This window comes from Penicillium taxi (genome assembly GCF_028828555.1).
Source record: "Penicillium taxi strain IBT 34144 chromosome Unknown utg000002l_segment0_segment0, whole genome shotgun sequence".
Classification (NCBI taxonomy): Eukaryota; Fungi; Ascomycota; class Eurotiomycetes; order Eurotiales; family Aspergillaceae; genus Penicillium; species Penicillium taxi.
The window spans coordinates 1217116-1230036 of NW_026643204.1; the positions used below are offsets into that span (position 1 = coordinate 1217116).

At 44.2% G+C, this 12921-nt stretch overlaps 6 protein-coding genes across 6 annotated transcripts; 3 read left to right on the top strand and 3 right to left on the bottom strand.

Annotated features, from left to right (window-relative positions):
- Positions 1–244: 244 nt before the first annotated feature.
- On the top strand, positions 245–722 carry N7495_002381 (uncharacterized protein; the record flags this gene model as incomplete). Its single annotated transcript, XM_057205050.1, has 2 exons — positions 245–358; positions 408–722. 2 exons carry the CDS (start codon positions 245–247, stop codon positions 720–722), a joined length of 429 nt encoding a protein of 142 aa, XP_057065657.1.
- Positions 723–934: 212 nt separating this feature from the next.
- On the bottom strand, positions 935–1717 carry N7495_002382 (uncharacterized protein; the record flags this gene model as incomplete). Its single annotated transcript, XM_057205051.1, has 1 exon — positions 935–1717. One exon carries the CDS (start codon positions 1715–1717, stop codon positions 935–937), a length of 783 nt encoding a protein of 260 aa, XP_057065658.1.
- A 760-nt stretch (positions 1718–2477) lies between these two features.
- On the top strand, positions 2478–4037 carry N7495_002383 (alcohol acetyltransferase; the record flags this gene model as incomplete). Its single annotated transcript, XM_057205052.1, has 1 exon — positions 2478–4037. One exon carries the CDS (start codon positions 2478–2480, stop codon positions 4035–4037), a length of 1560 nt encoding a protein of 519 aa, XP_057065659.1.
- Positions 4038–5026: 989 nt separating this feature from the next.
- On the bottom strand, positions 5027–8827 carry N7495_002384 (G-protein beta WD- 40 repeats containing protein; the record flags this gene model as incomplete). The annotated part of the gene is made up of 4 exons (XM_057205053.1): positions 5027–7018; positions 7075–8407; positions 8463–8679; positions 8746–8827. The coding sequence occupies 4 exons, from the start codon at positions 8825–8827 to the stop codon at positions 5027–5029; spliced, it is 3624 nt and encodes a 1207-aa protein (XP_057065660.1).
- A 1169-nt stretch (positions 8828–9996) lies between these two features.
- Positions 9997–10689, top strand: N7495_002385 (uncharacterized protein; the record flags this gene model as incomplete). Its single annotated transcript, XM_057205054.1, has 1 exon — positions 9997–10689. One exon carries the CDS (start codon positions 9997–9999, stop codon positions 10687–10689), a length of 693 nt encoding a protein of 230 aa, XP_057065661.1.
- A 206-nt stretch (positions 10690–10895) lies between these two features.
- On the bottom strand, positions 10896–11186 carry N7495_002386 (uncharacterized protein; the record flags this gene model as incomplete). The annotated part of the gene is made up of 1 exon (XM_057205055.1): positions 10896–11186. The coding sequence occupies one exon, from the start codon at positions 11184–11186 to the stop codon at positions 10896–10898; it is 291 nt and encodes a 96-aa protein (XP_057065662.1).
- Between the last annotated feature and the right edge of the window lie 1735 nt (positions 11187–12921).

A 12921-nucleotide genomic window follows, 5' to 3' on the forward strand; every position in this document is an offset into this window, starting at 1 on the left:
ACCTATGTAGGTATTGGTTTTTTCTATGACGTACCCTACAAGTTCAACCTTATCAACTTGATGCTGGATTACTACAATTTCGTCATGGTGTTCATTCATGTGCAACGTCACAGTGATAGATATCTATAAGAATAGCTAGTAGTCACCATTCTCGATCCCATATATTAAAACTTCAACTCCTGAGGCTCAATCAATATCACAAAATCTCATAAGTCGACTACCTATCATAAACCTCTACCTCAAAATGTCCGAGCAGAACTACCACGTTACTCGCGAGAGCTTGCGCCAGGCCGAGTCCCGCGCTACCAAACAAAATGGCGGAGCCAATCCTTCCGACTCTGAAGTCTCCCAGATGAAAGTGAGTAGGGATATTATCGAAAACTGCTCAGTGCTAACATCTTTCCTAGTCCATTATCGATCAAAATACCAACAAGTCAAAACAAATTGACAACACGAAGGCCAACCTTCCTTTGCCGGAAGATCCCCCAGTTGCTAGCGACTGGAACTCGGCTGATCAGCGAACTGTCAATGTGGGCTCTGGTGGTATCGAGGGACCCATCTCTGGTGATGGTGATAGTGCTCTTCGAGGACCTTCGACAGCTGAAAGCAGTGTCCGTGTGAATGGTGATGAATTGCACAAAAATACTGCGCCTCTTAAAAATGTCGGTCGACAGGCTGTTGAGGGTTTGGACGGCCTCCCTTCGGATGCCTTAGCCCGATAAATTTCAAGGTTGAACAAACTTGAATTTCGGGATGTATTAGATATATTAGCCATATAACGGCGCCATGAGCGAATGAAAAGTTACTACCTACTCTATACAATTCACTTGAATAAGAGGAGATCTCTGGATAGTACCAGCAGTATCTATGGAGAGACGTAATGGACACTAGAAAAGATTTGCACGATTTATTCTATAGGTAATAGGAATTTTGATTAACTGATTTCAGGAACCCATCCTATTTCTTCTATAGCCCATCTGATCCACAGCCGATGCTCCCCATCTAGAAGCATATAAACCCCTCTTATCAAGTGAACCGCCCACTCTTCTATCCACCAAAATCTCTCCAGGTCCCTCACTAGAACCGCATAAAAGGCAAGCACACATAATGCTCCATTATCGCCAGTTTTCAAGAGCGCCAGGTACGCGTCATCAATCTCAAAGAGCCATTCATAGAAACCTCGCAATTTATCCTGGTCTTTGAAGCTCTGGCCATAAAAAAAGGAATAACTCCGATTTAAAGCCATGACTGCTTCCTGTAGAACGATCTGTCTTTCTCGATTTTCAGGGGCTTCTGCCCATATTTTTTCCTCGAACTCCGTGAGAACCTGGTATTTCTCTGGAGTATGAGCCTTCCAGTAATCCAAACTTCCCCAAGTACTTCGAAATATTAGGGACACGGGAGATGATAATAGGGACGTCTCCATCGATACAACTGCATCGATGCCTCGCATAATGTATAGCCATTCGGGAACAGCGTCGCTTCCAAAAACCACCATTTCATTCTCCTGGATGGGTCGCGCTAGACTATAATAGAGTGTTAGTACCCCAAATACAAAAAGAGGAGTACTAGTCTGTGCTGTCACTCCGGATACTAGTGGCAAGGCCTTCGATATAGATGCGGAATGGCGCTCAATCGCATACTGGAGGAGAGTATGTTTCCGTCCGTTATTGTAGCGTGCGACATGGAGGGCCGCAAGGGCGAGAATCCCATCCATAATATAATCCGTATTGAAACCTATTTGCGGAATTGCGATTCGCCAAAGATCACGGATGTTCGGATCAGGAGATAGCGTGGCGAAAGTGGAAATTGTAAAGTGATGTAGAAGTTCGAGATTTAGAGTCTCCGACTGCGGGACTAAAGATGTCGGACTTTCAGTCTTGATGAAGTCGCAACGCAATCTCTTCTTTGTACAATTAAGGCATGACGGGTGTCGCTCATCGCACTGAAGTTTCAAGATTCATTTAGCACTAAATAATGAACGATCTGAAATAGACAGATACCTTGATCTTTCGGGAGCGGCAGGTTTGACAACCCGTACGCGATTTACGGTGCCATCTCCGACTACACGTAGCCCCACTAGGCTGTGGCATATTGATAAACTCAGCTATGCATAGATTTGAAAAAGAGCGTGTAATTTCAATGTTGAACCCGAGAGGAGCGCGACTTACCGATAAGCTCGGCTTAATGCCGAGACCTGGAGACCCACTATACTAACCGGATTCTCTCTAGTGTGTTCGAATTGACCGAAATGACCGAACTAAACGAATTCAAACGAACTAAACAACATTTTCCCCTGATATTGAATGTATCTCGGTGAGCTGGCGTAATTTTAGAGAAATTCACTCATATATCTCTAGAACTATAAATACCTCCTCTACCATGCGATAGATTCAGTTGTTTTAAATGACGTTTAACGAACTGGTTCTTCTATATGCTCAATCACTATCAGCTCAGCATGTCTCATCAAAGGAATGATGAATTTATTCGCTCAGCAAGTGAGGAAATTCTTCTACCCTAATTCCGCTTTTGATTCAATTCTAACGGTTATCATTGAAGGCGAAAACGATAGGCGCTACATTATGCGTCAGGCTCTCGGATTCTACGGCGCATTAGCCGTGACTGGCCTTTACACGCTACACGACGCAAACTATAGCGATACAGAGGATCTGAACTACTTTATCCCTGCTTTGAAGCACTGCCTTGCTACTCATCCTATTCTGGGTGCTACTATTCACGGGGAAGATACTGAGCATCCGAGTTTTCACCGTCCTTCATCCCTGAACCTTCAGAACCACTTACACCTGGTCGATACCGGCTCATACCCGGGATATTTTTCGCCCAGGAATGACTTCCACTGGATCACGCAAGTGACTAAGAAAATACACGACCAGCCTTTTCTTTCGGTGGACCAGCATCCTCCGTGGAAAGTTTGCATTGCTCCCATTTCCGACGAAGCAGCGACGCCGGGAGTGCACCAAATGTACATCATATTTGCATATCATCACTCTCATGGGGATGGAAAGTCAGGTCTTGCTTTTCACAGAAGCTTGTTGGAGGGACTCCGAACTGCGCATGACATTTACGATCAAAGCAATATCTATCAACCTTCTGCATTGCCACTTCCACCATCGCTGGAGGATGCATGCAATATGACAATCAGCTGGTCATACTTACTCCTCAACCTTCTCGGTGGCTATATGCCAAGTATTGCATACAAATTGTTTGGATTTCAACCCGCGATAGCGTATCTGGATGCCTGGACTGGGAAAGCTATGTGCTACGATCCTGCCAATTTCCACACCGGTTCCGAGGCTCTTTTAGTGGAGAATGTTCTACTAAATTCTGTCTTGAGGATCTGCAGACAGAATGGGGTAAAATTCACCGGACTATTCAATCAACTCGTCGTTACTGTACTGAACAGCGTTCTTCCACGAGGTTCTCACGTTCAGAATCTTCTTGGACAGATCGTAGTTGATCTGAGACCGTTGACTGTATATACTGAGAACCAAATGGTAAACAGTGTTTCAGCGCTATATGTCCCTTCTACGCGATCCAGCTTGACGTCTGGTACTACAGTAGTCAGTCTCAAGCAAGATACCGCATTTTGGGATGCCGCGAGAGCAACCACAAGCCAGCTTGCATGCTGCGCAAGTACCCTTGCCAATCAACCAATAGGGCTTTTACGATATTTGAGCCAGTTTCGTCCGTGGTTCCTTGAAAAGCTAGGCAAGAGTCGTGATTCCTCTTACGAGATCAGTAATGCGGTCCTCTTTGACGTAACCTCACTCGATTCTTTTTCTACTATCACCAATCTGAGATTGAAAAATTGGGATATAAAAAGAGTGATGTTCTCACAGCCGGCGAATGTCACGGGAAGTGCGCTGAACTTCCAGATTGTAACACGGAAAGATGGCGACATGGTCGTTACTTTGAACTGGCAACTAGGTATCTTGGGGGTTCCTGATGAAGCTGCCTTCGTTCAAGATATCCTTTCGAAGATTCATGCTCTATTTACTGAGATTTGCTGTCATTAGCCCCCGGTATTTCAATCATATGCTAGTATTATAAATATGCGAGGAAAGTGTGGCATAGAGTAGCTTTACTTAATGAACTGTTGTAATTATGATTACCATTATCTTCACTTTCACTTCCATTTTGACGAATCCCGAGACCAAGATTCTTGGTTGGAAATGTAGGTTTACAATCTCAAATATCTTTTATTATCTCTTCCTCTATCGTCTCTTCTTCTAATATCATCTCATTACGCTATTCTTGGAAGAGCTTCTTCCAAGGTGCCTGGATACAACCCCAAGGTATGAGTAGACCCATTTTTCAAGGCGGTAATGCTGGCGGTGACGGAACATCTAATTCCCCAATCAACATCTTCAACGTTCTTCCGTCCTATTCAACTGGAATAGAGATGAAACCCCAGAAAGCGGCTATCGACTTGACCGAGAGGGATATGAGTCCATTAAATATTCCAGGATTTAAAGACCAAACCGTTAAAGAATACGGCGAGCGGCTTGCATCAACCGTATCTGATGAGAGGCTTAAAAGTGCATTTCGTCAGCATGTGACGTAATTCTATCCGATGGCTTTGACCTTGAGCATATCTACAAAGTATAAGGATCAAAACCCGTATTTCCTTGTCGGCAATGGTATAAAACCTGGAATTGCTCGCAGCCTCGTAGAAAATATTCGTGAGTGGGCCGAGAACGTGAAGAAAGTGATGGCCGTTCTTGAATCGGATTAGAAAACATGCCGGCATTAGAGGCAGTTCTTTTGCTTTCTCGACGTTATTGTATTAATAAGCAATGAAGCCGAATAGTTAACTATACAGAAAAACTCATTTAGGGCTTTTCTAAGTTGAATTATTTTCTCACGATGATGATAATGATTTACCTTCGATCAATGATCCCCACTCCCTGATAATTAGATCCTCATCAAAACCCAAGATAATCTTTTTACAAATTGGATTGAAAGTGCTAAAAAACCGTATCTGTCTGTGTTGATATTCTAGCTATTAATCGCTCTGGTTAAAACCACTATCAGATTTCCTTAAATACCAGTTCAGCCTAGCTAGCATATGTTGGTCAATTTCAAATCTCAAAACTTGGCCGTTTCTAAATCCAATGGCTATATGACCCCCTCGCACATCAAAAGATGATGGCTGGAATTCTGATGATAGTCGAAGGAAGGGCATTCCTTCAAAGCATATCCACTGCTCTTGAACAGATAGACTATATAAGAAGGAAGGGTTACCTTCTAGCTTGTCCGTAGCAATTTCACCTTTCAAGGCTGATCCACTGCTGGTTGGAAGGTAGCGATAGTCTATAGACGTAATTTCTGGTTTGCTCACTTTCTTGCTTGATTTGAGCTTGAAAAGACCACGAAAAACGGTCCTCAGGGATTTAGAATTTTTGAGCGATTTGGGGATATCCGTGAGCTTGGTGATTTGATGCCCAGAGTCAGATGCGATCTGCGTATAATCAAGGGATAAGGCCACGGCCCGGACCGAGTTCCAGTGTCCTTCCAGTGTCTTCCGAAGATCGCCCGTTGTGGTATCCCAAAGCTTGATGGTGGTGTCACGAGAGCCAGATGCAATCTGCGTGCCATCGGGTGAAAAGGCCACGGTGTAGACCCAGCTCGAGTGTCCTTCCAGTGTCTTCCGAAGATCGCCCGTTGTGGTATCCCAAAGCTTGATGGTGTTGTCATCAGAGCCAGATGCAATCTGCGTGCCATCGGGTGAAAAGGCCACGGTGTAGACCCAGCTCGAGTGTCCTTCCAGTGTCTTCCAAAGATCGCCCGTTGTGGTATCCCAAAGCTTGATGGTGTTGTCTAAAGAGCCAGATGCAATCTGCGTGCCATCGGGTGAAAAGGCCACGGCCCAGACCGTGCTCGAGTGTCCTTCCAGTGTCTTCCGAAGATCGCCCGTTGTGGTATCCCAAAGCTTGATGGTGGTGTCATCAGAGCCAGATGCAATCTGCGTGCCATCGGGTGAAAAGGCCACGGTGTTGACCGAGCTCGAGTGTCCTTCCAGTGTCTTCCGAAGATCGCCCGTTGTGGTATCCCAAAGCTTGATGGTGTTGTCACTAGAGCCAGATGCAATCTGCGTGCCATCGGGTGAAAAGGCCACGGCCCAGACCGTGCTCGAGTGTCCTTCCAGTGTCTTCCGAAGATCGCCCGTTGTGGTATCCCAAAGCTTGATGGTGTTGTCTAAAGAGCCAGATGCAATCTGCGTGCCATCGGGTGAAAAGGCCACGGCCCAGACCGTGCTCGAGTGTCCTTCCAGTGTCTTCCGAAGATCGCCCGTTGTGGTATCCCAAAGCTTGATGGTGGTGTCACGAGAGCCAGATGCAATCTGCGTGCCATCGGGTGAAAAGGCCACGGTGTAGACCCAGCTCGAGTGTCCTTCCAGTGTCTTCCGAAGATCGCCCGTTGTGGTATCCCAAAGCTTGATGGTGTTGTCATCAGAGCCAGATGCAATCTGCGTGCCATCGGGTGAAAAGGCCACGGTGGTGACCGAGCTCGAGTGTCCTTCCAGTGTCTTCCGAAGATCGCCCGTTGTGGTATCCCAAAGCTTGATGGTGTTGTCACGAGAGCCAGATGCAATCTGCGTGCCATCGGGTGAAAAGGCCACGGTGTCGACCGAGCCCCAGTGTCCTTCCAGTGTCTTCCGAAGATCGCCCGTTGTGGTATCCCAAAGCTTGATGGTCTTGTCATAAGAGCCAGATGCAATCTGCGTGCCATCGGGTGAAAAGGCCACGGTGGTGACCGAGCTCGAGTGTCCTTCCAGTGTCTGAAGCAGGGATGCCCAAGTATCCTCCATCAGAGGAACTCTTTTCAGATATCCTGGAATTTTATCTGAATTTTCCCTTTTCACAATACTTAATTCTGGGCTAAATATAATAGCAGAGCTATAGATCTGTGAAGGCCAGTTGTTTATGGTATAGTAGTGTCGCAATAAAAACCGTGTAGTATCTTGCACCAGTGCTGATACTAAAGGATGGCCGTCCTTTGACAGATATAAGTAAGATCCTAGGTATATATGAGACGTGATGAACAACTGACCTTTGTTAGATTGAATAATATATTCAACGCTTTAATACCTAGCGGTAGCCTATCAAGTAGACTAAGACATTCCAACCATTCTAACATCTTATTGCGAAGAAATCCACTGACTGATCCCCCATCACTAAACCCACTATGTGCTACCGTCCTTGATTCGACGTGCTGGAGATGCTGTACCCAGAACGTAGCCGCGTAGTCTAGACAAGAAAGTTGCGATTTCTTCTCTTTGTCGTCCTGTAAATCAAATGATTCTTTGGTTGAGTCAGGTCGCGGCAGATCGACAAGATTCATCTTTAGCGAACCAGATAAAAAAGAAAGACAGCCTTGAACGATGTCATTATGTCCAAGGTATTCATATGAATCAAGTATAGATTGAGCATTCTTCGTAGTGAGATAGTCCCGAGCAGACTGGTGAACAAACTCGATGTTTTGTTCCTGCATCCTAATTAGTGAAGCACAGCGACCGACTAACATCTGAATAGCATCTTCCTCGTTGGTGAGGCCCGTCACGCTTTGAATTTCTTCAATTTTTAAAGGTCGGTATGCAAGCATCATGGCCTTTAGTAGTCGCATACACCGAGAAACATCATCTGGCTCGCCTTCGCGTAGCTGGGTTAATATCCGATCATAGAAAGGATGTAAACCTGGAGGCAAGTTTCGAAGTGTGGTCAGGACCTCATCTTGGCTGACACTTTCGAGTGTCTTACAAACAAGGCTCACCCATAGAAAGGTCCCCTCGGCCTTTAAACTCAGCTCGGCTTCTAATTCTGTTCGTAGAGGCTTTTTATACCTATAAAGATGACTAAGTTCATCCACTTTGTGAGAGATATAGGCCTCTACCGCTTGAGAGACATATTTTGAGTTCAGATCAAGACTGACTTGGACCTTCTCGTCACTAACAAACAGTGCCCGCTCTGCATTGTCTAATGGTCGACTTGTCAAGAGCCATTTGATCTTGGCTTGCCGATCGAGTCCATTACGAACCAGGCGTTTAAAGAAGTCCGCCATACCATTATCTTGGCACTCATCAAGAGCGTCCACGATAAGGAATATCTTTGAGCAGTTACAGCGGTCTAACATGTCCATGAGAACATTCCATAGATTTATCCATGAATTCATATCCTCAGTAAACCGGTTGTGGCTAGTGTCCCAACGGCTGCGAAGAGATTCCTTTAGGCCAGGTTGCCGACTTATTAACTGTAAGATTAAACCCTTGATGATTGATTCCAGAGTGTTAAGCGCATTGTCGGCGTTTTGACAAAATGAGTAAGCCACCACAGTGGATTCGTCGCGTGTCCGTGAAAGCTCCTCGATTAGACCGATCGACATCATGCTATCGCGATGGTAAGTAAAAAAAAGAGCGATAGTAAGGCGGGGAATTTAGAGACGTTTTCCCTTTGCCAGCGCCGCCCTTGATCCAAAGCAAGCAAACATCTTTCCCGTCTCGCCAATTGAGATACTCTGGGTTGTGAAGCATCCATTGGAACGATTGAAGGACTAGTTTGTCTTTGGTCTCCTTCAGCCGGTTTTTCACCGCCAGTGAGTCGGGGCAACGTAGATTATGGAGCCAAATCCGATCAATATCTTCATTAGTTTGCGTTTGAGCTATAGACTTCGTCAGCTTCATCTTTGTCTGCTTTTTCAAATTCATTGGTACATAATCAACCCTACTGTAGAAACGTGCTTCGATCGGACCCTGGTTATTTCCAACTTGAAGTCCATGGTTGACGCCAGTATAAGTAGTTGATGCCATATCCAGAAAAGTCACAGAGTGTTGTTCTTCTCAGGAGGAAAATTGCAGGTCACTCAGCTGAATGAGGGGCAACATCCCTGCACCTTTATTGTCAGGTGACTTTATCGCGCTAGATTCGCATGATATTAAAACATATCAGCCATAAACCTTTAGTATTATATGGAAATCCAGCTCGAAGACATAAAGTGGCAGTTCTTTTCAAAGAGAGATATTTTAGTCTAGATTATCAAGTGAACAGAACGACTGCAACCAATTATTCGTTCTACGTGGAAGAGACCACTGCTTCAAACATCAAGGTTGATTGACTTCATAATTAGTGGTCATTGTCCGAAATTGGCCTTGAATAATTATTTTACTTCAGAAAATCCTGTCGGCGGAACGGATAATTCAGATGTCTAAATCCTCGATAGTTAGTCCAGCATGTCGGAAACGGCCTCTAGCACTTTCTTCCTTTGCTCCAACTTGATCAATACATCCTTCAAGGAATGCAGCGAAATTTCGGGTTCTTTTATATGATTCACCTAGACAGTTGGTTCAGGCTTATAATTCAAACAGCCTTGGGAGTTTGCATTCTTTCATTCACGGAAATGGTTTCAAATATATCTTTAAACTTTTGATGATCTTCTAAAGGTCTAGATGTCGGCGGCAACCTTTCCAAAGATGAAACAATTATTTATTGGTCTTGGTCTATTGAGTTTTGAATTTGCGAGATTTTTGCAGAAGTTTCTGACGTCAATCTCACTAGTTCGCCATCTGCCCTGTTTTCAACTAAAATGATCCACGATGAAATAAACATGTGGAGACAGGACCCAAAAACGAAGTACAGATCACAGCGAATGTGGATCATGGTCTAGAATAAAGATCCACTAGTCCTTATCAAATGCCCCAGTCCGCCACTCAATGTAGTTCATCGTAGTGGTTGACGTTACTGTCGAGGATATCATAGATTCCTTTCATGCATGAAACTTGATGAAAGTGTACAAGGTATCGTAACTGTGACATCACAACCTGATAAATGATTGGCATCTATGATTGCTATACTATATAATCCTAGTAATGCCACTGGGAAAATGTCCATGATTTAAGTCAATAACCAATTCTGAGCTTCTCTACGACATCCTCAAACTCTGAGCTATTTCCCATCTATACTTTTTGCAATTTTATTCAAAATGGATCTTCAGGGCACTCCCATCCCTCCCGGTCCGCGTAGTACCAAGGTCACTACCGATCCTCTTGCCTACGAACAGCCCAGACGCGAGCCCGCGGGCCCCATCACAAATGACTCTCTCGCCGCTGAGTCTATTAAAAACGGTGGTGCATTCAGCAAAAACCGTGGCGCAGAACCTTTGGGTGTCTCCGGCAGCAACTCGACATTGAATACCACCGACATCTCTGCAGCGACAACACTCCCATCCGCACCTACCGGTGGCCTTCGTGAGAACCGTCTGCAGCAGGAGAAGTACCCCGAGGCACTAGATGGCCAGGGAGACTTCCCTGGTACCCACCTTTCTCAATCTGGTTATGTCGGTGGCTCAACTTCCGCAAAGCAGCAGATGGGCATGCACGCTGGCCAGTCCCAAGCCAGTGGTAGTAGCCAATACAACAACAACCAAGCTCCGTCTTACACTGACGAAGATACTGGCGATCATCAGAACCAGAAGTCGCAGAGCAACTTCAGCTCTGATGCCTCCAAGAATGTCAGCTTCAACTCTGAGATTGGCTCCGATCAGGACCCTGGCCGTGCTGCTGTGCATAAGTTCCAGCGTACTAATGCTGAGAGTGGCCCTGATGTCGGTCCTCGCCAGAAGGAAATCGATAACCAAACCCGCTACCAGCCTTTGGAGGTGGACCAGCGAATTTGAAGACATTTTTGACGATAATGACTTGATTTAGCAAGTTTTGTTTTTGAGCCCAGCTTAGATTGGGTAACGATCACGGGGCCTCTTGAAGTACCCAAGTACACGCATAGTGTCTGTAATATATGTTTAAATTAACATCAAGTTTCTGATTCAAACAACTTTTAGAGTGGACATTAATGTGTATATGAAGTAATTACATGATGTACCAATTAGATATCAAGACGTTCATCCAGTTGGTATTCCTCGAAGTCCGACTCAGATCCAGAATCAGAATCATAATCCGACTCGTATTCACTCGACGACATAATATCACCCTCATGGGCCGCAGTTTGCTGCAAAGGCGACTTTATCAATGCCTCACAAATAGAAGCCGAATCTTCACAACACTCATGGCTCTCAGCCGCAAAAATTGCATCCTGTTTCCGATTCCATAGATAGGTCCCAAATTCAACGAGTGCTACCGCCAATATTGCGATCCATACCAAAACTAACAGGATCATGACGGTTGTGAAAATACCAGGTAGAGAGATCTGATGAAATGATACTGGTGCATACTTGAGGAAAGGGAAGGAAAGTCGATGGAAAAAAAACGATATAGTGAACGGAGGAGAGGTGTCGTCATTGGACGAGTGTCCTAGTACTTCCCCATACTTTCTCGTATAGGGCAATAGTAAAGGGAGAAGGGTATATGTGGTCTGATGTGTCACGAGACCTGACAATATACGAAGTCTTTCTTTGTTAGTTCCTTGGCTGCTTATCACTTCGAGTCAAGACAATTGAACCGACCTCTCCAAGTACTGATAATAATCCACTCCTCTTTTCAGTCCATTTTGATAATTCAATCGGATAACATGTAGCAGGAGCAATGGCCTGTATGAGGCAAAAGAGTACCCAGAATAGAGATCGGAATGATGGCATCGTAAATGAGCTTTAGAAACCAAATATAACGAGAGTAGAGAATGGTCTGGTGCAAAGTAAATAAGTTACGACAAGAACATGATACCTGATGTAGGAAACATGCAGAATGAAGGAAGTGTCTCACTTCTCTTCGCGGAATAAGGGTGGGTTTTATACAAGCATTGAATGTAGGGCAGAATATTGGAAAGATGCTTACGACCTTACGACCTCTTTCATAAATTACCAATTTATTACGGACCCACGCTAACTCGGGTCCGAACACCAACATTCAGAGGACCACCCAAATGCAAAGAGTTCAACTTCATCTTCATATCCAAATTCATTAACCACAACCTATATATTCAATATCAGTCAATTGTAAAAGTCAAATTCAATTGTTCAAGTATGATTCAAATTTAGATTCAACGCTGTAACCTTCTTCCCTGCTGCCTAGATACTATCTTAAGCTCGCGTATGATGTGACGCATCACCTATTTCCAATATGGTCTCAGCTTCTAAAGCTTCTCTATCGTCTAATTTCTGCTGAAATCACTTCATTCTTTTTCAACCCTGAAGAAGTAATGATTCCAGGTCGACGATAGACTTTACGTAAAAGGCCTCACCCCTAACATCATTAAGCTCCTCTCGAGTAGCTTATAATTCATAGTAGAGACTATGAGCGACTCTTATAAGCTTTCTAGCAATAAGTGCTTATTTCATAAAGTTATGGCCACCTAGGTAGCTTTTGAGAGCTTATGGCCAACTTTCTGAAAACGCTCATCAGTCTTCAGAGATGGGTTGATGGTCGATGAGGAGTCCATCACAAACCAAATATGGATTCATAGGCCAGATCCCTGATAATCAAACTCTAATCGAATGGTTGACATCTTGAAAGTCTTTCATCGAATAGAAGGAAGTATAGCCAAGAAATCATTATTGGTAAATAATGTTGTTCTAGACTCCGTCGTACCTTCAGAATGCTAGTGTTCATAAACTTCAAAAGACCAACATCTAAAGGCTAGAGTAAATAGCTTAAATATAAAGGAATAAGACTGTGGTGATCTTGTTACTATTATTATTTTTATTTTTTTATTTTTTTTGCAAAAGTCATTAACTTCCATTACAAGATATTATCTAAAGTCTCATGTAGTGATGATCTCTAGGTTCCTTTAGCACACGACTATGTACATATTTCGAGTACATAATCTATTGAAAAGCTAAGAAATCAGTCATATGGCCATTTTAAGAGATATTAAGGCCAATGTCATCATCATTTAGGTTAGCTATTTAGCGGAGAGGATGACCATTGGTTAAGAGCTTTAACCATAGTAAAAGACT